Here is a 25,387-nt window from a genome sequence, read left to right on the forward strand (position 1 = left end):
CGGAGCCTTCTCTTCTCCAGCTGAACCCCCCAACTCTCTCAGCCTGTCCTCACAGGGGGGTGCTCCAGCCCCCCGAGCATCTTCGTGGCCTCCTCTGGCCCTGCTCGAGCAGGTCCGTGTCCTTCTGATGTTGGTGCCCCCAGAGTTGGACACAGCACTGCAGGGGGGTCTCACCAGAGCACAGCAGAGGGGGAGAATCTCCTCCCTTGACCTGCTGGCCACAATGCTCTTGATGCAGCCCAGGGTACGATTGGCTTTCTGGGCTGTGAGTGCACATTGCTGGCTTATAGTTAGTTTTCCATCCACTAACACCCCCAAGTCCTTCTCAGCAGGGCTGCTCTCAATCCACTCTTCGCCCAGCCTGGATTTGTGAAGATCTCTTTCTCACTCCTGCATCTCATGTTCGGTGATGTGTCTCCCACTGGGGTGTGCAGAAGCACAGCAGCCGTTTGACCAAGAGCAAATCAACAGACTTTCATCTTATTTCCACTTTCTCACTCCCCTGGCAGCCCTCCTGGTCCTCCTTTTTCATCGGTTTTAATTAGAGAAGCAGCTCATCCATGAAGCAGAGTTATGCTGGGGTAAAATCAGAGGAAGCAAAGAAGCCAGCTGTGTCCCAGGCTGCTAACGTGCATTTCTGGCCAGTGCAATGAGGAACATCCACTTTCTTCAAGCCATGTGAAGCTGAAGCTACACAAAAATGTCCCACTTAATCCTTCTGAGCAGCAGTTGCCTCTCCCCGTCCTGCAAGTTCTGCTCTACACCATGGGACAACTCCCATCCCTCTGTAACCGCATCCAGGCAGACCGAGGTCAGCCGTGCAGAGAGCCACGCCGCTCCCCAACGCCTCTCCCTTCACACAGCAAAGAGAAAAGGCAAATTACGCTTGCCCCACCATAAACCAGCTGAAGAAGGGCTGAAAAGCTCTTTGCTGGATGTATACCACTGGCTGCCACGTATGTTTTCCCCTTTCCCCCTCCGTGAACGGCTCAGCTGAGCCCCGTGGAAACCCGCAAGAGTTTTCTAGCCGGTTATGAAACTCAGGCTTTGGCGGAGCGTAGAGATTCCTGACCGAAGAGGGGAAGACGGGGGCTCCGCTCCTTGCCAAAGCAGCGTCAACTGATCCGCTACGGCTGTTCTCCACTTAAAGTAGGACAAAGCCTCCTTTAGCACTGCTTCTCCTCTTTTTCTAAGCGACGGAGCAGACCTCCACCACGCTTGCCCAGGGATGCTCAACAGGGGCAGGACACATCAATCAACTAGTTCTCCAAATGGCTCTTGTGCCTGGTCTAGCCTTAAAACTCAGATTCGTATAAGAAACTCACTGAGAAGGTGGAATGTGCTGTGTTTTCTTTATCCAAATAGCTATAGCAGGAAAATCCTATTGTGGTCACTGCTGTATTAGAAAAAAAGTGACTTAGGACATTTTTATATGAGAAGGATTTTATTGGTAGCATTTTTGCCAATACGAACCTTCCAAAACTCACCAACAGAACATTTTTCCATCTGAAAATACCTTTCATCAGAAACCCATGAAGTACATCAACTTTCACCAAAAAAAAGAACGGCACATCACATTTCTCCCATGTCAAAATAGCCTGTCTCAAAATTTTCTGAGCAGAATCTTTTAACATTTTTTATCAAAAATATGATTTTAACAAACTTAAGATGGACTTGTCATCGTTGTTGACAGCTTCTGTCGGTGGGAGATTTCAGATGGGAACCAGCTGTTAAGACTGTGAAATGTTTGGCTCAGTGGAAATCAAGGCCTGGCTCTGGTGTGCAGGATACACCAGTGAGAAGAGAGCATGTAACGAAGTTCTCGGCCGTCATCCTGCGGCTGGCTGGCTGGGGATGGGGCTTCTTTCAGCTTCTGCACGTGGTTTGAGTCCTTGGCGAGCCCCAAGGCGAAGCCAGAAGCTCTGGAGCAGCAGCCAGCCCCGAGCTCCTCGCCAGGTCCCGCATCGCGCAGCCGCCTGCCTGCAGTTCGCAGGTTTTGTTGCTGGAGGGAGACCATTGCACTGTATATTTTGTAAATAAAATATGACACTAAGAAAACACCTGCCTGTGCGTCATCAACTCCCTTCCAAACAGGACACGGACCCCTACATCTCCAGATCAGCCTCGTGGCATGTTCCAGCTGCTCTTCTTTTGTCTGACAAATTGGCACCGTCCACCCTCAAAACTCTGCAGCATCTGAAATGTGGGGGTCAGCAAAATATTTTAGACATCAAAAGCAAGAAGCATGCATAAAAGCTTTATCTTGATTGTAACACAAGGAAATCTGGATGCAAACAGTAGGAGTTATGAAAACATTTAAATCATGGCTGTGTACCGAGTTAGGAAAAATAACATTTGACCCACGAGTCAGCCGTTCTTGTTTTTGCAGTGTTTGAACAGCCTGTGTAGATCTTTGTTTGAAATGTACACAAACACATTGAATTTCACGGACTTAGCAAATATGTAATCTAAGGCAAGGGGAAGTGTGGGTGACTCGCATTTCTTAGGATCCACCTACATACAGGGATAAAATAAGGAGCTTTTCATTATTAACTGCATATATATACATGTACATGTGTGTGTATATATAGTGCATATACATATTATATTATACACACAGTATATGTGTATGTGTGCATATATTATGTATATATATGTACAGAACAATAACGAATTGGGTCCTGTATGTAGATGGGTATTATACATATAATTTTTTTAAACATAGCCAGATTATGAGCAATCATACAATAAACAAAGTGGCATGTGCATGAGATAGTGAAGACAAATCAGTGGGGAAAGATATTTTACATGGAGGCTTCCAAGGAATGTTACCAAAGCAGTGATTTATTTGTGGAATTTGGGGGGGGGGGAAAGGAAGAAAAGGCACAAAGGTCTCAGAGCTGCGAGCAACATGAACCATATATCATCATGTATTTAGCAAACTAGAATACAAATTGTAGACAAATAGAAAGAAGGGGGGAATATATGAACCATAAACTTCAAAATTATGGAATGTTTCAAGCCTGTGTGCTGAGTTTAAGGACAAAGGGATTTCCCCGATTGTTCCCCCTCTAGAAATAAATCATTGTTGTGAGCAACACCGGAGAACAAAATAGTTTCGGGATATTTATAACACCTTGGCTGAGTCCCTTTTCTAATCGGAAAAGCTGGTGTGGGGCGAGGCTTATTTCCAGCAGAGACAAGTTAGCTTATTAAAGAGATAATTTTGCGGTGGCATTTTAATATCTCTGGCTTGTCACAGAGTTTACTGCTGTTAAGTAAGAGTGCTTATTTTTTGTGTTCACAGAGCAAAAATGTAAATGCGAAAGACCCTGTGCAAAAATACAGCCCCCTCCGAACAGGACTAGCAGCTGCTGTCGAGATGTGGAGCTGTAGCAAGGCACGTTGGTTATCAAGGTGACGACGGGGCCTCAACAGATTCGCCTTTATCTGTCACTTCTCTCCCTTCCCCTTGGCTACGCCTCTTTTAACAAGAATTGATGGTGCTTTGGACCTTGCCTGATATGGTTCAGCAAGTGAGATATATTCCTTGCCCTGACCGGTATCTTTTGAAGGGCCGGATCCTTCCTTCCAGAAGTACAGTGTTTCCAGTGAATTCCCAAGTACATCTCCTGGGTCGCACTCTGGAAGGTGCTGAGCTCTCCATCTCCACCCTGTTTCCCAGAGCATTAACAGGAGTGAAAGGGACTCAGCACCCCGCTAAAGGTGCTCAAATCCTCGAAGGACTTGTCCCTGGAGAGGGAGTAACAGCCAAAGGAAGAGATAAGATAAAGGAGATTTCCAGCAAGGAAAACAAGGCCAGAAAGGTTGCTCTGGAAACACAGGACCAATTTCCCTTTTTAAATAATTCAGCTAAGTCCAAGAGAACAACTTGCCCTGCAGAATTAGAAATTATTTGAAACAGAAAGCATTCGGTGTGAAAGAGCCGGGGGGGCAGTTCCCTGGGAAGGTGCAGCATAAAAATAGACATAAATCTGCAAAGGCTGTTATGTTGAAGTAAATCTGAAGTAACTCTATTGTCTTCAGCGGGGTTACTTTGGGCTTACACCAGCATGACTAAGATTAGCATATTGGTTTGGGTGTGCTCCTTACGATAAGCATTCGCTCGGGGAAGTCGAGTGTTGAAGCTGCGTTTTGCAATGGGCAAGCGCCTGTGTTTCAGGCAAACTCTGTCTGCGTCCTCTTATCACCTTCCTCCCGCCAGATCTAAGGTGTGCTGAGACTGCAAGTCCTTTGCTTTACTGCCCTCACGAACCCAAACTCTGCTCTGGCCCCACCACGGTAATAAGCTGTTATGAATATTGTATAACTGTTGGCAGGAGGAATCATGCAGAGCGGGAGCAATTCACGCGGGGAAGGGAGGGGAGGAGGAAAGAGGTTGACACAGCCATCCCTGCAAATTAAAGTAGGAGTAAATAAAGCAATTAAACAATATTCAATCAGAGATGCAAACTGAACAGTGGGAAAGGCCCGCACAGCCCATCTCCCTTGCAAATGCAATCCAGTTTATGAACAGAATCTCATTTAATCACTTGAAGCCAAGACGTACCTACGTATAGAATAAAATAATAGCTGAAGTGTGAAATAAAATAGCAAGATGCTCTTGAAAGAGTAGGGTAATTTCTCCCATCCATAAGGATTTCAAAGCGCTGTACGTTTGTTATTTAAAGTATTTGCAGGGGGAGAGCCCCATATTTGAAGTTGCTCAGGAGCCGAAGGGCTCACTCAAGCTGCAGAAACTCTGGAGAACAAGCGCAGACAGGAGTTTACAGTCCAGCAGCGACCAGACCATGGTCTGTGAGAGCTGGCAACAGCGACCAAGTGGCCATCGGTCTCGTGCAGGCCATCCTGCAGGCCAGGGGCCACATGTTGCCCAGCCCAGGGCGTGCAGGGAGCAGGAAGGGGCCACCACCGCCTTGACCTGGTCCTGCCAGCGGCAGCATGGCCCCGCGTACCCCACAGGCCTTCCCCCCGCAGGCCGCAGCACCCCGTGAGGGAGGCGGCAGCTGCAGGTGTGATTTTGGTGCTGTTCGCCCAGTTTTAGGGCTGGGGAAGCGGTCCTTCCACAGAGGGGGAGTGCACCCCTCATGCCGGCCACCTCACACCGAGCTGCTCACGCCTCATGGGTCGAGGCCATGTAGCCTTCGAGTGGATGCCATGAGGAGGCAGCACCGACTGAAGCCTGACCCCAGCCACTGCCTCCCGCCATGGGCAGACACCAAAGTCCTGCTGGCCCAGCTCACGGCCACGTTTCGACGGACCGAGGCCGAGCCGAGCCCTGTCACAGCCCCAACACCGGGAGGCGGCAGAGGCGCACTACTTCACCTCCCGTGAGCGGAAGGATTGGGACGGCTGCGGTGCGTTTCGCCCGCCCCGCTCTTCCCGCCCGGCCTATAAAGGGTTTCCGGTGAGCCGCCTCGCGCTCGTAGTATCCGTGCGCCGGCCGAGCTGGCTGAGGAGACGGCGGCCATTTTGTTCAGTGCTGGGTCTCTGCTGAGCCCGGCAGTCGAGGGGGGGGCGGGGGGGGAAGAGAGAGAGAGGGGAGAAGGAGAGCGGGGAGGAGAGGAGGAAGGGGGCAAAACGAGACAGAACGAGGAGAGAAGTCGGGCCGGCCAAGCAGCGAGCGGAGGGAGGGGAGCCGCGGGGAGGGGTCCGCCCGGCCGCTGAGAGGCGATGGCGGATATAGACAAGCTCAACATCGACAGCATCATCCAACGGCTGCTGGAGGGTGAGGGTCGGGGAAGGCACGGGGCGGGTGGCCGTGGGGTGGGTGGCGGCCGGGCCGGTGCCCGGGAGCCCGCCCGTGCGGCGCCTCCGTGGTTTCCCCCCTCAGCCACCGTCGCGGGTGATGCACCGCGTCCTGCCCGCCCGGTGGGGTCGGGGGGGACCAAAATGGAGGGGCGCCGAGGCTCTTTGTCTTCCTGGGGCTGCCTCCGCCGCCGCCCCGGGCGGCCCTGCCCATCAGCCCCAACTTTTCCCTCAGCCCTTGTGCTTCCGAGCTGTTCCTGCCCTCTGCGCCCCCGGTGCAGTGTTGGGACCAGCCGGCTGCCCCACTTCTCCTCCCCTGCAGCTCTAAGGAGATGCTTAATTTAGTATTATTTTCGTAGGAGAGTGTTTTAACAAAAAAGGGGGTTTCTCTTGCCTTCCACTCGTGCACATGGGGTCTGTGCTTGCCTGGGTAGTCGTGGGGCTCTGGAAATAAGACCTAGCGTGTTTAAAGAGTCTGTTGAGACAGCTTTTCAGAAAGTCCGGAGGAGACTTGCATGGGTTTCAGGCTATCGTGGTTTTAGCTTTGATTAGCTGCTTGCATTAATGCCACCATAGGACTTTGGCTCTTAATTTGTAACACATGGTGGCTTTTTAGGTGTGAATAGAAGGTTGGGTTTTGGTGTTTCAGACAGTCTGTGGAAGGGCTTATTGTCTTGTATTGGTAGTGCTTTGGGTTGAAAAGAGTTGTATGGGATTTTCTAAATCAAAGGAAAACCTAGAAGTTGCAGGGGGTGTCTTCAGCATCATCCTTTCAGTTGCAGCAGTCGGCACCGGACTAGAATTGAAGACTGATATTTCTTAGGGCACAAGGCTGAAAAGTAGCCAATGACAAATTTTCTTCCAGGCATCAAGGAAAATCATAATTATTCAGAGAAGGAAGCTAGCCCGATCCAGCCTCATTTCACATATATCAGGGCAGGCATCTCATCTGGACTTATGCTTGAAGAGCTTGGTCAGGGATTTAACTTTTTTCTATTTGGCACAAAGTCATCTGAGATATTGCTGAGACAAACGGTGAAGAAATGTTGTTCAGCTATATTACACCCTTACAAGATTTTGTTTGTGTAATGGCTTGGGTAGCAAAAGGTCAGGCAGAGGAACAATAGTGGTACTCTAGAAATTATTTGGAGTTAAAAATCCTATAGATGTATTATGGGATTACTGAACTAGAATAAGTAAAAGTAAATAGGGCTTTTCCTCTGATCCGTTTTGGGTTTTGCCTGTTACCAATTTAAACTGCCCTGGTTTAAATTATTTAAAGGCTTCCCTTCATAAATTTAGACCAGGATTTTCCTGAAACTCTAGTACTACGATTTGTAGATGTCAGGTCCTGTATGTCGTATGTTTGGTGACATATTAATACGTACTCAGTTTTACTGCAGTTATTAGTTACAGTTCTTACTTGATTTTCCCCAGTGTAGCTAGTGCAATTTCCCCAAAGTTCTTAATATCAAAAACGTGGAATAATGGAGTAATTCTAGAAAAAGATCTGAATGATTTTGAATTATTTGTTTAAAGTTTCAAAAAGTAGTAAGAGGTACTGTGGTAATATGTTACGTTCTTACCCAGCTTATATCAGTATTAGACGTTTGGAGGAGATGAGAGTTCATAAATCAGGCTTCAGAAGGTTTACTGACAAGATCTGTTAAGAGGTGGTTCACGCAGCTAAAGATGTTACCTGAGGTTTCATCAGCTGCCAGAACTGAGATTAAATTTTTTCCTTTATTGACACTTCGGCTGGGATTTTGGATTCCTTGAGGTCATGATTGTCTTTCAATATTTAAAACAATTGCCAATGTTAGTAACCTATGCTAGTACTGCTTTTATTGCTTATTAAATGTCTATTATAAACATCTTTGCCAGACAGAGCAATGATTGACCTTTGTGGCAGTCTGTCATTTTTATACTTTTTCCCCAGAAAGGGCAAAATGATACTGCATTTTAGCAAACACTGCATTTTTGATAGAGCGCTAAATTGTGAATTACTGTGCAAATGCCATTCTATTCTGTTGTTTAAAATTTACTTGACTCATCCTTTCCCTGAAATCAGTAGTTTGTCTGGCTAGGTAGGTTAGGTGATGGGGCTGAACTCCAAGGTGGAGAGCTGCATGGTATTAAATGGAGGGAAAAAAACCCAAACTGAAGTATGTGTAAGGATTCTCACCCTATTTAGACTTGCAGCAACCAAGAAGTTATTTCTCAGTGCTGTTCTGGTAGAACAACTGCATAGTGTCAGTTATACAAAGTCTGGTGTGCCTGTACCAGAACTCTCTTTCAAGTCATACCCTTTACAGACAACGTTGTGCACAGGTTAAGATCATACTCAAGCACGAAAACACCGCAAAATCTGTTTTAATAATCAGCTCACAATCTGAGTTGCCCAAATCTTTGTGCAAGCTTTAATTTTTAGAGCCATGTGGTATTTCATTACAGCTGTCTTTAAACTGCATACTTAGATATTTTTGTAACAGTTAACTTTAGGTGATTTTGCTAGTAAAATGCAAAGGAGATGAACGGGGGGCATTATCCCTTTCTTTTTAAAGGTAACAAATTCAAGTATTAAGGAGATACTTCATTAAATACTTCAAATCAGTGAGAAAATACAGTTAAGTAGGTATTTGTGTTTTATAATATGCCTTAGAATTGCAGTGTTGGAAGAGCCCAAGAGAGCTACACCTGTAGTGAATCTGGTCTAATGGTCAATGTAAAGTGGTTAAAGGGTGAATAATAAATTACTCTCACTTTTGTTCTTAATATAGGGTATTAATAATGTATTTGTGAGGGGGGGTTACCTTCTATCCTGCCTTCTCTGATCAGATGACATTATTCTTACTTTTCCCCCAAATAGTTGATATTTTCCCACCCACATTAGGCTAGTTTCCTGAGATTATTAGTTCATTCTTTAAAAGGCCTGGAAGTATATATTTAGCTTCTCATTCTAAGGTAAATATTTGAAGAGTCTTTCTTGCTCCAAATGTTGATAGTACAGAGTCATTTGGCATTAAAATGTCACAAAAACCATTTTTCAGTAACATTGTTCTTAACCTTGGAAAGCCATTCAATGAAAACATTGAACATACTGATCTCTTTTTCTGTAATTGAATTTATTTGTTGCCTTCTTTACTAATGAGGGTTTTGTTCTGCTAGGAGCAGTTTTGTGAGTACAGGTTGTCTAGTTTTGTCACTTTTAGTTGCTGTACTAAACAATTTCCATGGGAATAAGGCTTCTAAAGTATAGTAAATGACAGTATCCTGCAGTGAGTATTGAAAAGTTTCCAGAGTATGCTTGATAGTGGATAAAAGCTCAAATATTTATGGAACTAACTTTACTGAGCAGTAAAAAGGAACATGAGAGCAGATTACTCTTCTTTTAGGAGGAGTATTATAGGCAGTACCTTGATGGTTCTGAGCTTGCAGCTGTGCGTGTCTGCTAAGTCAAAACTGCCGGTAGACATGAAGGTGCTAGAAAAGCTCCCTGTAAGGTGAAAAATCAGTGGCATCTGAATGGTCATGAAAAGGGTTCCAGGAAATGGCAGAATTCCTGCTCAGCTCCAGGTAAAGAATGAGTGACAAATCCCAAGATGCCCCGAGTGTGAGCATGGCTTCCTTTCCATGTCATGTCAGGTGGTGTTCCTATAACCTGAGCCCCTTATCGCTTTCCTTCATCTAGTGGTTGGCAGCTTTTCACAGATAAGCAGGGTCTGGTTTGGAAATGGAGCTCACAGTAACATATCTAGAAAAGAGGATTGAAATGTGTTAGTCTTACCACGGTAATGATAAATAACAGGGTAAAATAACACAATTTCAATATATGTGAGTGGAACCCAAGTTGAACTATGTTTCTGAAAATAATTTCTGTGCTGCAGCCTCTGCAAACACTATTAACAAGAAACTAAGTAGTGAATGGAGGCTGCTTTGGATAAATCCATGTGAGGCTAGAATGGTGGTAGCCATTCTGAAAGCTGAAATCCTGGTTAGTGCACTAAAATCACCAAAAAGACTCCAAACCCTCAAACTTTCCAGTTTATACACCCACAGATTTCTATTCCCAGTAAAGCCTGTTGTATGGCTGTCAAGGAGATACTCTCTCAAATTTGCTTTAAATGGGGAAAAAGGATCATCCAGTTATTAAAAGTAGTTGAGTCAAAGAGTATGGATAAACTTTTGCTGACAACTGGGAAGGCTATTTCTCACAAATGCAATTCTCTGATTTTTTTTTTTAACCTTTCTGCAAAATACAGCATCGATTGGGCCTGAAGGCTTGTTTTCTGTTTTGCTTCATATACCGAGATAAGTCTCTGTCTGTCACAGATGTTAGTCTGAAATGTGGTCAGATTTCACTTGTTGATGAGTTGGGAAACTGTGATAAAGTTTCTAACAGACAAGCAGTGTTCGTTGACCTCAAACCATATAATTTTCCATAGTTCGTGTAGCTTAATGCTAATTGTTTCCTGCCGTGTTGCAGCAGTTTCTAATAATGGGAAATAGGAGCTCTGCATTTGGAAGACAAGGATTAGATTCCTATCACTGCTGTGGATTCAAGTCAGTCAGTTAAATTCTGTGTGTTGCCCCGTCAGTGAAGTAGAGGAATTTGTCATCTCTGAGTTATTTGTGATCACCACGAGTACCTGTTGCTATGTAGCTCTCCAGTGTGGAAGTATTTTACAAGATAAAAATTTTGCAATCGTGCAGAATCTTCTGTTTGATAATGCTGCTGTGAACTTTTGTTATACTAAAAAGTAGACTAGAACTTTTTGGGGGCTTGTGCACTGAGGAATTGCTTTTCAGTTTCAGTTTTGAATTTGAAATGGTCTGATCAAAGTTGGTAGTGCCTGCAGTAAAGTAAAACCTTTTTTACATCAACTGCTTTCAAGTTATTTATTCCCTTTGTGCCTGTAGTGCAAAACTGAATGTGAAACTGTCATCAGGAACTGCTAAAAACAAGATGAAAAACAACCTGCAGTATTTTTGGAAATATGTCTAGGATTTCAGACATCTTAATGTAAAATATAGTAAAACTGAGGGACTTAAGCCAAAAAATGAACTGACCTGCTGATACACTGTTTTCTTTACGAGAACTTGATTCTAGCACTTCGACAGCATTTCAACTGCTTCTTTTAATGAAGAAAATGAGTTGTTTGGATCACTGAAATTTCTAATATTTACAAATTTTCTACTATTTTTGACTACTTTCCTAAGTAATCCCTTTAATATTAACCTTGAGTGAGGTAATATACTCAGTTTTATAATAGCATTTGCCTTCATTAAGGGATTGTGTGGCACCAAACTGAATATTGGAAACTGCTAGGGGTGGGGTGTGGTGTGGAAGTCTTGTACTCTACATGCATGTGGTCTTCTGATTGTTGTACGCTCTAGATCCCATAGTTCTTGACCCATTTATCCTTTCAAAGCAATGTATAAAAGTTAGCCTAGTTGTCAAGTGCTGTTTTAACTTCAGGCAGCTGCAGCTAGGCTTTGTACTAGCTCTGTTTGCTTGCACCGAAATGACCGGGTGCTCTTCTAGCTCTTCTTTTTCTGCCCTTTTCCCCCTCTGCTGGGTGGCTGTTGTACTGCACTCACCTCTGTTTATAATAACTTCAAATTTTAGAGTTGGTATCTGTTGTTGCTTTCCAGCAGTTTTCCTCCTTGTCTTGGAAGGCAAGGTTAATTTTAATAGTTGGAACCTAAGTTCAAGTCAGTACCTCTGCAGCGATCATCCAGGCTCCAGGGAGGGAGCTTTCCTGTAGTCTTTGCCATCCAGTGGAGAGCTTATTTTTCCAGAACTTCTTGTGCTTGTACAGTGGAGAAGATTTTTACATGTTAGAAGACTGCCCAGACTGGACATTGAAATTCAAGCTCTTGAAAAATTATGTTTAAGAACAGGAGCATCTCTGCCTAAAAGAGAATGAGAATACATTACTGTCTGTAAGTAGTGCAGTGGTATGTCGAGACAAGACATAAATAAAATATTATTTGAAATGGGCTGACTTTTTTTCCTCGACTGATTAATCTTTAGCTTGTTCTGCTGTCAGTTCCAGACTGTCATTTCTGAGAGGTTATGGTTTTTTATGCATCGAAAGAACAAATGTGCATGTACAGTACTATTGAGCTGCTCTTTTGACTTTATGACCAAGCTGCCAATTAGTATCGTACTGTCTGATCTCTACAAGCTGAGTTGTTTTGCTCCAAAGCAGAGAAAAGAAACTGTAAACACAACATATTTTTTTTGTAGTGTATTATTTTTGCCTTTCTTAGTGGAACTAAGTAACTTGAAGGCTCAAGCAGAGAAACCTTCTAAGAAGTCATTCAGACTGAGCATCCTGTGTTTCCTTGCCAGCTCTTTCATCGTGGATGAGAAAACCCTTGCACTAAAAATATAGATTCCTCAAACCAACATGCACTTCTGCATATTTGATTCTTCTGAAGCCAAAAATACTTTTCCAACTTTTCAGGATATATAGATCAATGTTAGAAGAAATTAAACACTCTTGTTTCTTCTGTGTCAATTCCATGTTGGACAAAAGTGGTCAAAACATCATCGCCAGGCAGTGTGCTGTTCTTTCATCCTTCTGGTGTCTGTGCTAGTGAGTTTGTGAACTGCAACAAACCATCATTTTAGCTTGTCAAGGTTTTCTACAAGCAGATGACTAAAACTGCATGAAGATTATACTGGTTCAGTGAAAATATATTGGAGAAACATAAACTTGTATCTGAAACAGTCAGTTTTGCGATTTTCATTTAATCTTCAGCAAAAATGAATGCATATGCTTTATTCATGAGCTTTAGTGACTCAGTGCATGACATAGTCTGTATAATATTTTATACTTTTTAATTTATGGATCTGAGATACAGGCTTTGGTTTTAGCAATTTCTAACAAGACCAAATCATGGAAAGTTAGATTTTTGGCTTCTCTGAAAACTAAATACAAGTATATTGTATTATGTCAAAACCAAAGGTTAGTTGTAAAATTTAAGAGTAGGGGAAAATTTAACATTCATAATTCAGCCAGCTGATCACTTTATTCTATAATTTCTGTTCCTTTATTGCTTCTGGATATTTGGCATTTTGAGTAACTTGCTTGTTGCTCAAGAGCATTTGGAAAATTACTGTATAGATGAAAAAATTACTGTGTGGATGAAAAGCCTCATGCGTGATAAACTGCTGTGACAAAGATTTAACTTTCATTTATATGCTTCATTACTTCAAATATTTTAATGGAAGACATGAAGTTTAGTGGTAATTCCAGTGTTGCCATGTAATGTCAGTGTTGAGTGACAATACATAGGCAGTGAATGAAAAGGAGCATGTATTGCTTGAAAGGTAACACTGTTAAAGCTGTGACTTTTGACCTACAATTAACTTAATGTCACTGTCAGTATACATGGCAGTCTGAACTAAAGCTTAATTTTGGAGCTTGTTTGAGGAGAGGTGGTGTGTTTTAGGGTATTGTCACTGGTTCTGTAGGGCAGGCTGTGCCACCCTGACTAGGGTCTCTGTGATGGGGTCAGTATGCAGGGTAGGGTTGTTGTGGTAGTAACACGGTACGTGCTGGTAGCGATTGGGTCCAGTGACACTTGATTTTATGGATGGCTGTTACACAATCATTATATCATTCCTGGTCTAGATAAGACGCATGCTGACTGAACAATGTTTTCTACTCTTGAGCAGAGTCTTGCACATCTGTGCTAGTGAGAAGTCGTAATCCCTTTGGAACACAACCGCTTCTGTTCCTACTCTTCATGAAACATGTCCCCTGTCCCCCCACTGTCCCCCCAGCCTTTCCTGCTGCAGTTCTCACGTCTTGATTTCATATAGCGCAGGGCCCACAGCAACAATATGGAGATTTGAGTCATCTGTAGCTTCCAGAGTTCTCTGAGGTTAAACAATATCAAGGGAATTAGACTGAAATGGAATCTAAAAAGCTGTTTATGAATTCAGGAAGATAATATTACATTGGTTCTTGTATTTGAAAGGATTCAGGGCTTGTTGCTTGCTTTTTTGTTTTGCAACAAAAGACTAAGCTTTTCTGGGTAAGAGCATAGATTCTTCAGTCTCAATGCCATACAAGTTGTATGCTTGAAGTTGCCCATCTAGGCAACAATACTAGTGTGGTGATTTTGTTTCTGGAGGTGTTGTCAAGAGTGTTTCCAGGCATCTGAGGCTAAAGTTTTGAGGTCATTCAGCTTTGATGTGGCTAAACCAATGGGTTAGGTTGTAAAAGATGACTGCTCTTATTCCATAATTTTACTGGAATTTGCTACAGGTGTTTTTTTGCTTCAGCTTTATCAGTGTTCCATGTTGTCACTGGTTTTGACACCAAATAAAAATATAATAAGCTTCACCAGTAATGGCATAATCACAATTTTTTTATTTAGTCTTATCCTAGCCCTCATAAATGCTGTTGCATGGAGTTTAGTCATAGTTACAGCATTGCTGCCATAGAAATGTCCTTTGTATTTCTGGGCAACAGAAATGGGAGGGTGGTGGTGATAAATAAATGGAGGGAAAGCTGTGCTGGTGACTGTAGAAACTTGTTCAGGCCAAGCTGGTGTCCTTGTCCAGACTAGGAAAGCAAGCTTCCAGGGACATTCAAGGCAATCAATAACTGTGAATTGTTGCAGGGGCAGAGATTGAAGCAGTAATGCAGGGGTGAAGGATTGGGGTGGGGGGGAAGTGATCTGAGGCTGGGAGATAGATCTCCTGCTAGCTGGTCTTTTACTGTGCTCCGAGGCAATAGTAAGGAAAGCTGTTTTGTCATTGTGATCCAAAAATGTTTCCTCACATGTAGTTCTGACCTTCCAATCATAGGCTTATTTTTCTTCCATGTTTGCGAACTGCAGTGTAGAATGGGGCAGTACAGTATTTCTTGGTACTGTAGTCTTGTTTGTTTGCCTTGGGCAAGGTTATGTGATAGTTTAGGGAAGCTTGCACATTTGAGCTACAATGTTGATGATTAAATGGGAGACTTCCTTTTCTCAAGTTCAGACAGCTTTCCAGAGAACAAGTGTATAACTGCTTCATGTAAAAAAAAAAAATATATATATAGTCACATTATCCAAGATGGGTTTTATAACTAAATAGAACAACACTGATGCTATTTAAAATGTGACATTTAACGGGGGAAGCGTTGAGCTGTGAATTCTGTTAAATGAAAGTAACATACAACTGAAACAGAACACACTACCCTTTCTGTGGTAACATGGAATTGCAGTTTCATCTCAGCAGACTGATATTACCCTGTTATCATTCTGTGTTACAGTGGCATTTAGTCAGGCTCTTAAAATAACACTAGGGATATTGTTGATTTTGATTACTGACTTCTGACTCCTTCCAACAGTGCGAGGATCAAAACCAGGCAAAAATGTCCAACTTCAAGAGAATGAAATTAGAGGACTGTGCTTGAAATCCAGAGAAATCTTTCTGAGTCAGCCTATTCTACTAGAACTTGAAGCTCCACTGAAAATATGTGGTGAGTATCGTGATTTTGATTTGATGCTTGGGGAGGGTGGTGTGTCAGGTAAATGCAGACCTTAAGCAGAGAACAAATGCCAGATGCTACTTTCACTTATTAACAGTGGAACTAGTAAACTATTCTAGCAAAAGGGAAAATAAAACCCTGATGGATGCTTAGGATGGAGGAGTGGGGAGAAGGTAACAAACATGGCAATTGGAGTGGAGACCAAATTAATCCAAAATCCAGTTTCACCAGGTCCCGTTTATTGTAGTTGCTAATTCAGAGTTGAACAGTGCTTTGACAATATTTTTAAATCCTGCTGGAAACTTAAATTTCTGTACTGCTTCTTGGAATTACTTTCTAGCTTGGTTTCACCATACTTGTACACAGTGGTGCTCCTTTTGCACACACAGACATGTCTAGTTATGCTGAAAGAATGAAGAATGCCAGAATAAAAGCCTCAATAAATGCACTTTTAAAAGCTTCCAGCAAACAGTATTTTATCCTACTCTAACACTGAGGATATGCTTCAAATTGAAGTAGTGTGTTCAATATTTATAACATTGGTAGTCTAAAATCATGATTTAGTGTTCTGCTTGTCAGAAACAAACCCATGATTTAAACCAAAGGCAGAAATACCAATTTCATTTTCGATACAACTTCACTGCTAGAATTTGAATTACCGAGTGCTTCAAGAAAACGCCAGAGATTGTACAAAGGAAAGCAAATTCCCCAAGTGGTCAGTTTTTCTGTCAATATTACTAATGCTGTGTAGAATTACCAAGAATGAGGTAAAGATTCCTGATCTCACAGCCACTAGTCAAGTAAAGGATTTGACTGGATATTGGATTTTCATTTGGACATGCACTTGCTTTCTTGGAATCTTGATTTTTTTTTTACATGCATATGAATATTTTTAAGTAGCTACATACTTCATCTTAGTGCAGTTAATCACTGCATTACTTAGATACCTAACTCCAGAATGTGATAATTTTGTATAGATTAAGATAAACAGTAATTTTTAATTAGGTTGTAGGCAGTATCTAACTGCAAGCTTTTTTCTTTCTGAAGTGCCATTCATGTGTTCTTTCTCTAGAATCAAAGAATGTATCAAAGGGTCACTTACATGTCACTTCTGAACACTCTTTACAGGTGACATCCATGGACAGTACTATGACTTGCTTCGACTCTTTGAATATGGAGGTTTTCCACCAGAAAGTAACTACCTGTTCCTTGGTGATTATGTTGACAGAGGAAAACAGTCTTTAGAAACAATTTGTCTACTATTGGCCTACAAAATTAAATACCCAGAGAATTTTTTCCTCCTCAGAGGGAACCACGAATGTGCCAGCATCAACAGAATTTATGGGTTTTACGATGAATGTAAGTAATGCAGATGTGTGTGTCTTTGGCTTGGGAGAGCAGGGTAGGAGGTGTTGGTGTTGCAGTGTTAGATGATTCTTTCCTCACTTGCAGCCTTGTGTGCACTTCAGGGGGGCCCTTGGCCTATTTTAGGAAGGATTTGGAGTCTGATCCTCACAGTACAAAGCAGCATGCAAGTGGGTAATTTTAGTTACTGGCTGCTATGTTAATTAACAGTTCTCGCAGGAACATATTGTTAAAGTTCTTAAGATAAGGTCATTTAATGTGAGATGAGAGAATTTTATTTGATGTACTTTACAGAAGTTCACCTCTTTCATCTGAGGGATGATGATGATGTGTTATAACTTGGAGAATGCTCTGGTCTTTACTGTGGTTATGGTACAGTGCTTGCAATCTACTCCATGTTAAGACCTGTAACTTTGTAATGCTAAAAAATAAAAAAAAGACTTTGCCATCTCTGTATGCAGTCCTGCTGTATTGTGTGGTATTGCTTTGGCCAAAACTGCTATTTCTGTTCATAAATGGGGCAAAGTGTGTGCAGCCTTCAGTGTGGTGTGTGCTTGGATTGAGCACCAGGTACTTGCTCTTTCAGTAAGTAGTTTCAGCTGCAGAAGTTGTTACTTGAACTATTGTCAGCCTTTTAATGAAAAAATGTGCTTGTGTTTGGCATCGTGCAGTTAAGTCACTGCAGAGTGCATTAAAGTCTGTTGTGATGGAAACTATACGTAGACCTTACTTTAACATAAGTAATTTTGCTGTGAAGTAGAAGTGTATGTTCATGTTTCAAAGGATGTGACTTAATAAATCCAGATAATGTAGAGGAGATTAAACTGTTAAATTAATTGTGCAGTGAAGCATTCTCACAACCTGTGTTGTAGGACATACTTGGCTTGTAGCTTACAGAATGTACTCTCCATGTCTTGTTCTCCTTCAGCAAGGAAACAAAGATGTGTGGTATTTGAGTTGACTCCTCAGAAATTAATCATGGGCTTAGTCATATATCGCAAATATCAGGGTTCATATCTGTTAGGAGAGTCCCTTTGAAAGTAAAACTGTAGCAGTTTCGTTTTTCAGTCCTGTTTCTTTGCCCAGAGAGACTTTATGTGGTAAAGCACTAGCAGGAGTTTAAAGAAAATCTGCTTTCCAAGAATTGCTGTCTTCTCCTGAAGAAAAGAGCAAATGGCAAGATTTTCTGAAATGGATCAAATTCACCAAGGGATGATTTTCCAAAGCAGAGTTGGGACTGGAGAGTCTGGCTGCCAGCGGTGGAATGTTGTTCTGTTGGACAGACTTGTGCTGTCCTCGGAGCCGCTTTGGAGTGCCCTGCCACACCGAGAGGCCTTTGCGACTTTGTTATAAGCAATCCAGTATGTCAGTGGGTATCAGAGAAGATAAATTGTGTAGACGCTTTAATGCTAACTTCTTGCAAGTCTTAGTAAACTTAAGGCAGCCATGTTAGGTTGGTTGTAGTTGTGTTAGAAAAGCATATTGACTTTTTTCTCCAAAATGTCTCCTAGGTAAGAGAAGATACAATATTAAGCTGTGGAAAACCTTCACAGACTGTTTTAACTGTTTACCAATTGCAGCTATTGTGGATGAGAAAATATTCTGCTGTCATGGGGGTAAGTAACAGTTCCTTAGTTGATACTTGAGAAACTGTAATATTCCAGTATCAATCATGGCAATTTCATGTTTACGTTGCTGAAGCTTCAAATCTTCAGGGGTTTTTCTCTGCCTTGGTTAATGTATGAGACAGGGTTGAGCTTGGTTAGTGTCAGCTTTGTGAATCATTGAGCTGGTAGTTTTGTAACTTCAGACACAGTGATCTGCTTTTCCTTTTATACCAAACGGCATATTTAATAGCCTCTCCTTTTGAGTAAAGAATCCTCATAGGCTTTTTTAGACTTATATGACTAGGAGTTTTATGTACATTGTGAAAACATAGGTTTTCATAGAACGGTTTGGTTGGAAGGCACCTTTAAAGATCATTCAGTAGAATCCACCCAGCCATGGGCAGGGCCATCTTTCATTAGATCAGGTTGCTCAAAGCCCGGTCCAACCTGACAGATTTGGACTTTCATTTGGACAAATTGGCTCTGTTATGCTATGTGATACCTGCTTCATGCAACTTTTCGAAGTAATAAAAGATATACTGCACCTTAAATGTTTTATCACTTGCAAGTAATTACAGTTGCCCGAGGAGACATATCAGTGAAGAATGGTATGAGGCTGGTTTGATACTGTATTTCATCTTACTAGGCCTGATCATTCAAATAAATATACCCTGCAATTTCTAGTATTAATGCCTCTTTTACTTAACAGCTCTTTTAACAGACACTTGCAAAATGTTACAGTGAGATTATTGTAATCCTGTCAAATGTGGAAATGGCTTTGCTTATCTTGCTTCCAGTAAATCTTCTAGAAACTGACTTGTCTTCTGTTATAAAAGCTTTAAAACAAATGCTGGATTATAAAAAAGTCAGTTAACATTGCCATTGAACTACGTAAAATTGCAACCATTAGTTTGAATACAAATTATTTTTGTCTTGAATTAATACCTCAGTCTCGCAGAGCAAAATTGGACTAAAATTGAACTGCATGTGTCTTAACTCTGAACAGGTTTGTCACCAGACCTGCAGTCCATGGAACAGATAAGACGAATTATGCGCCCCACTGATGTACCAGATCAAGGTCTACTTTGTGATCTCTTGTGGTCTGACCCTGACAAGGATGTCTTGGGATGGGGTGAAAATGACAGAGGAGTGTCCTTCACGTTCGGCGCTGAAGTGGTTGCTAAGTTTCTCCATAAACATGATTTGGATCTCATATGTAGAGCTCATCAGGTATTTTAATTTTTACATTAAATAATAGAATAATCTAGGATCAGAGGGACCGGAGGTGGTCATCTGGTCCAGCCCTACGCACGTGTACTCAACACGGGACAAACCAGTCTAAGCCCGAGTCGCTGAGGATCTTGTCCAGCCAAGTTTTAAATATCTGCAAGGATCAAGCTTCTACTGTCTCTGAACAACTTGTCCCAGTGTTTAACAACCCTTGTAATGAACATTTTTTTCTCAATACATATAAACTGTGGCTCTGATTGCTGAACAAGATTGTCTTGAACCTAGCAGAATCCTGGTTTTCTCATTGCTAAATGGACTCTGTTGCTGAACTGGATCCTGCCATGGTCTTCCTGGTTTGGTATAAAAGTTTGGAACTCGTGCTCCTTAAATGTAGCCAGTTTTTTGCTTCTGGCTCTGTTAAAGCTGCTTCACACCTTGGCAGGAAGAAGTTACCCAGTCTAATATTTCTGCTTTTCTCTCTAAAGGTTGTTGAAGATGGATATGAGTTTTTTGCAAAAAGGCAATTGGTAACTCTCTTTTCTGCCCCAAATTACTGTGGAGAATTTGATAATGCAGGTGCCATGATGAGCGTGGATGAAACTCTAATGTGCTCATTTCAGGTATGGTGTCTGAAGGTTTTACCTCCTAGCTAGTGTAGTCACACTTCAGATTTGCTCTATTTTGAATTGATAGTTTACTGTTACAAAACCATAATGCTTGTTTCAAATAGAGCTTTACAGATACCACATGGAGTGGTATCTGCGGTTGCCCTCATGTCTTCAAAAATGTGATAAGCCCTTGCTGGTGTGAGTCAGTGAACTGTTTTACCCTGGAATTAAATCATCCAAGCAAATCTCGCGGCTGTTAACTGCTTCCCTTGGCAGGGGCTCTCCGATCCGCGGCTCTGAGCCCTGTCGTAGCTCTGAGTAGGAAACACATTTATTTCTTGGCGCATTTATGACTTTACTAGTGAATTTTACTAGTGAATTAATTGACTGTAAGAAAGCTAAAACTTTCCGCTAAATGACTGAACTGTCTTTTCAGATTTTGAAACCTGCAGAGAAAAAGAAGCCCAATTCCAGCAGACCCGTAACGCCTCCCAGGGGTATGATCACAAAACAAGCAAAGAAATAGTCACTTTGGCGCTGCCTTGCTGGGACTTGTATTATAGTATATAACCTCCATTTTTAAAACTGTAATGTGTACTGTTCAGCTTGCTCAAAATAGATACTGTGTTTGTGGTTTTCCTTTTGATTTGATGAATGGCATTTGCTGGTTGTAACAGCGAATGAAAGACTTTTCTCCCTCCCAGGAAAAGAGTTTTAAACTTTCCTTTCGTTGGTGTTACAGCTGTACACTCCACAGCATCCTCTCCCGTCATTATGGGTAATTGTACAACTGACTTTCTGGATCTGTACAATGAGTAGTGTAAATGCTTGTTTTCTTCTTTAGGATCTAAAGAGGGCACTAGTGTGCTGTGAGAGTAGAAATTGTTACTGTCAGAAATTACATACTGTTTATACAAACCACTGTGAACTTTTTTACGTTAAATTTTGTTTTAAAGGGATTGCTTTTCTTTTAATGTCTTGTCATGTACACGTTAGTTTTATTGCTGTCAACATTAGAAATAATCTTCGACCTTGCCAGCATCACTGGTATGATGTATATTTAATTCAGACACGCATCCCGTTCCGTATACTTCAAATGACAATTAAAGCCATTATTTTAAGTGTGTTTGTCTCTTTCCTGAAGCCAAAGTTCGCTTAGAAAACTGTTCGTACACGACGCACCACACTGAGTTGGCAGAGCTCTTCGTTCACGCCTTCCTCCTGGAGATAAAAGGAAGTCCTGACTCGAAATAGCAAGTAGAAATGCTGTGCTGTTTGTTCTATTCCTGGTCAAAAAGTAAACACATTTTTGTACAGTTTCCGTCTGTTCGATCAAGTGGACCGTTTCGCAGTGGCATCAGTCCTGCGGCAGAAAGCTGGACGTTACGGAAATGGTTCTAGATCTTCCTGAATGGTTTTGTGCATTTTAGCCTAAAGACTTTGTTCTACAAAGAAGCCTAGAAAATAGCTTGATAAGCCAACCAGAGGTGATCTTGATCACCGGTTTATATAAATCTCTCACAGAATCTTGTTTTTTAAAAACTGTTAATCTTTTTTGAACAGATAACAGTGTACAATACCATGTAGTGAAAATCACTTATTAAATGAAGAAATTGTTAAATCTTCTCAGCGTCAGTTTATCACAACATATACACTACTGCTATCAGAGGACCTGACTTAGAGAAATAAATCATTCTGGAAACCCACAAATTCTCGGTTTGGATTTGTCTAAGGTCTGGTTTTAAACAGGAGTGTTGGATTCCAGATTGTGGAGCTTTAACGCATCTCCTGCCCTTAACCCCAGGCGCCCTCCCTGCAGGAGGGGTTTGAGTGGGGTTTGCCTGCGCTGCCCCCACTGCTTTGGGACCCTGGGCTTAGGAGCTGAGCACAAAACCCCTTTCCTCTGGTTCTTAATTAATGAAATGTGAATTCCTGCCGAGGAAGGAGAGTCCTGTGACCTTCCCTGCTGTCGGGGGCGGTGGGTGAGGTGCGCTGCCAGCTCTGGGCAGGCGCCAGCAAGGCGCTGCTGGTCCGCGCTCGGCCGCCGCCTCCCCCTCTGCCCTGTGGGAAACGGTGCAGGAATTGCTGGCACCCCCCCGCCCCTTCCCAACCGGCCACGGCAACGAACCTGTGTGCGCTGGCTGCCTCTGAGGCTGCAATGCCCTGCTCAGCTGAGTCCCGCTTAGCAGATGAGTTCCCCTTTGCCTCCAGAGCAAGCCGAGCTGCTTTTTGATGTAAGCGCATCTTCTGGGCTGTCCCCAGCCATTGATTTTAGTTTTTCGATGTATTTCTCTTGCCAAATCACAGAGCCTTTTTCCTACTCCGAAGACTCTAGTTTTCCTCCCTCTAATTAATCAAACCACCCCTTGGTAACTTTTGATGAGCTCGTTAGATGAGGTGTCAGAGATTGCCTGTTAAAGGCTTTCTCACAAATGTACTTTCACCCTTTAAATCACATTTGTGGTTTTCTTTATAGCTCTATAATTTTTCTACCTCCTTGTAAAACAGTCACCTGCGTCTCTGTTATTGATCTGGTGAATAACAGAGCACATGTGGAACCAGTTTTTATTTGACTTGCATCTACAGGAATGCATTAACCCATCTCTGCAGCCCTCAGCTCGCCAACCACTCAGCGTGTTGCCGTGTCACACCTTTTTCCTCTCCGACTTGTTTTTTTTCCTCCTCAAACGCAGCTTTAGTGACACACGTGCCTATTCTGGGCTGCGTTTTCTGCTCGGCTGCATTCCCCGGGGGTGGTTCACGCTCCTCTGGCTCCCCAGCTGCTCGGGGTGAAGGAAGTCCCATGGCACCAAGGCGGGAAGGTTCCTGTTCCACTGCAGAGGCAGGAAGGAAAGGGGTGACCTGCTGGTCTCGCCACGGGGCGCTGTCGGAAGGTCAGAGGCTCATTTTGGGCCCATTTATTGGGTTTTTTGATCAGTGGAGGGAGAGAAGGAGCAGCAGCCACCGATTTCTGATTGTTTTTCCATAATGATACTCGTAGGGACATCTACTTTAGACGCAGAGTGGCCTCTGGAGGCTGTTCTCCCTGTGGCGGGGCAAGCCCCAAGCTTTGATGAGGGCAGGGTGTGGCGGGGAGGGTACCAGCCCTCACTGACGGTCTCCACAAAAGGTAGCAGGAAAGTCGTGACAAACCCGAGTTCTCTCCGTTCCTCGTCTCATGCCTCCTGCAGCAGGCCCAGGTCTAACATAAAGGTGTCACTCTAGAGAAGAGAGGTAAAATCTATCGATTTGGCTGTTGCTTCTCTGAGATGAAACGAGTCCCCTTTGCCATCCAGCTGTCCAAAGGCTGTTTTTTTCAGCCCAGCTCATCTCTGATCGTTGCTGGTTTGCTTTAGGATGCGTCAGCGCTGTTGTGGCTTTCGGCCCCGAGGTGTTCAGTGAAGCTGCGGTACTTCAACAACAGAACATTTAATTTTGCTGGCAGTTCAGACCTGATCCCAAACGGCTCTCAGGCCTCCGTGGGAGGATACAGGACTTTCGGGCACACGAGTGCCTGATGCGTACGACGTATTTTAGACCCAAGCTTAAACCTCTGACCGATACTAATTGTGGCATGAGAACTGGATCTAGCAAAGCACAGGCAGCATCAGGCCCCTGTGCGTTGCCAAGCATCAGGGACCCCCCCAGCTCCTGGGCCGTGGAGGGGGCTCGGCACCCGTGCGGGGGGCTCGGGGTGGGCTGAGCTACCCGTGTGCTGCGCCGCAGGCCCCCGCCGTGCCACGCAGAGCAGTTCTTACTCAGGGCTGTGGCTTGCGAAGCACGACGCGCAGCGTGCTCTCCTCGGGGATTTTGGGCAGCGGTTGAGTTCCTGCAGCCGAGCTCTTTCCAAGCAGTCGGGTTTTCTACCCTTCCCACTTCTGGTGAAAAGAGGGGCTTGAGCCTCAGGGCTTCCAGGGTTAGAAAACATCTTTCGGGTCTCTTGTTTTCATGGGCGTTTATGTTTAAAAAGCTCTTTTTCTTTGTACGATGCCATCCAATCCCTTCTTCATTCCACTGTCCACCTTCTGTCCCTGTTTCCCTTTGATGTCAGTCCCTCAAATGCCAGAACTGAACTGCTGGGGCCACCTCTGCCCCGAGGCCGGTACCCACGTCCTGTCAGGGGGACACGGCAGCTGCTGGTGGTGCCGGGGGTGGCAGCAAGCTCCAGGCTCTGCCCCGGCGCTTTGGGGAGTCCGTGGGCTTCACCCTCCACAGCTCAGGCAAATGGTCCTGACCCCATCATCCCAAAGCAGAGACTGGGCTTGTGAAAAAGCATGCTGTTACTGTAAAAAGAAGTGTAGAAACCAGGAGTTTCACCTGCCAGTGGGCTGGGAAGAGGTTTAAGGTGAGGCCCGGGGGGAAGCAGCTGAGGTCCCCCTGCTCCAGTCCTGTAAGGCTGGATTCACCCTTAAATCACACCCTGGGCACCAGCCTGGGCCTCACCGAGCGCTTTGCATCTCTTCTGGCGGCATCTCCTCCCACCAGAGTGCCAAGGGTAACATGCAGCCCCTCGGAGCTCTGTGTGCATGTACCGATTCTTGGAATTTTATTGAAATTCTGACCATGAGGTTTCACATCTGTGATCGGCTCCGTGGCCCCGCTCGTGGGCTGGGTGAGCCCACGCTGGTCCGTGGTGCGAAGAGGACTTGGCTCCTGGGGGAGGAGAAGCTGGCTGTTTTCTCCTTAAAACCTGCACTCCTCACTGAAAAGGGTCTGTTGAGCTCTCGGAAGAAGTTCTACCATCTGCAGTTCCAGCCCTGAGCTGGTGGTTCCACCATTAGTTGATTGTGTTGGTGGTTATTGGAGTCAGCTGAGACCAAAATACTTAAATTAGCTGGAAACTCCCAGAACAAATCTCCTCCCCACTGCTCTAGGGGTGCACCTTTGCTGTTCTACGCTCCAGGGTGCTCGGCTGATCTCTGCAAGTGGGTGGGTTGGGGTGATGGTCAAGGGATGGGGGGATTTTGGGGGCTCCTTGCCTGTGCTGATTCCTCATTGCCCCGGGGGGGAGGGCAAAGACGGGCCCCTGAGCTTTGGGATGAGGCGCTGGAAAATGTTTAGGTTCCAGGGAAAGTTTTAGGCAGTCTCCAGGAGGAAACTGTTTCCAAGAAACAACTGGCTTTAGGCTTTAAAAGTGGAAAAATTGAGAGATGTTTCTTCATTAGGGGAGAATTAGAAATATTTCAGGTTTATGCCAGCAGAGATGCAATAGAGAAGGGACCCTGGGCCTTTGTGCAGCTGAGTTTTCTCAGGGCACTTCCAGAACCAGCTTGTGTCTGAAAGACCCCAAATGAGAAGAGGCCTTGTG

The 25,387-nt window shown here is 43.7% G+C and overlaps 1 protein-coding gene across 1 annotated transcript; it reads left to right on the forward strand.

Moving 5' to 3' along the window:
* Window positions 1-5,591: 5,591 nt before the first annotated feature.
* PPP1CC (protein phosphatase 1 catalytic subunit gamma) lies at window positions 5,592-21,700 on the forward strand. The gene is made up of 7 exons (XM_074844103.1): window positions 5,592-5,749; window positions 15,129-15,260; window positions 16,398-16,628; window positions 18,146-18,250; window positions 19,248-19,471; window positions 19,957-20,091; window positions 20,516-21,700. The coding sequence occupies exons 1-7, from the start codon at window positions 5,695-5,697 to the stop codon at window positions 20,603-20,605; spliced, it is 972 nt and encodes a 323-aa protein (XP_074700204.1). The 5' UTR covers window positions 5,592-5,694; the 3' UTR covers window positions 20,606-21,700.
* Window positions 21,701-25,387: the final 3,687 nt, after the last annotated feature.

The sequence above is a fragment of the Strix aluco genome, chromosome 18 (assembly GCF_031877795.1).
Source record: "Strix aluco isolate bStrAlu1 chromosome 18, bStrAlu1.hap1, whole genome shotgun sequence".
Classification (NCBI taxonomy): Eukaryota; Metazoa; Chordata; class Aves; order Strigiformes; family Strigidae; genus Strix; species Strix aluco.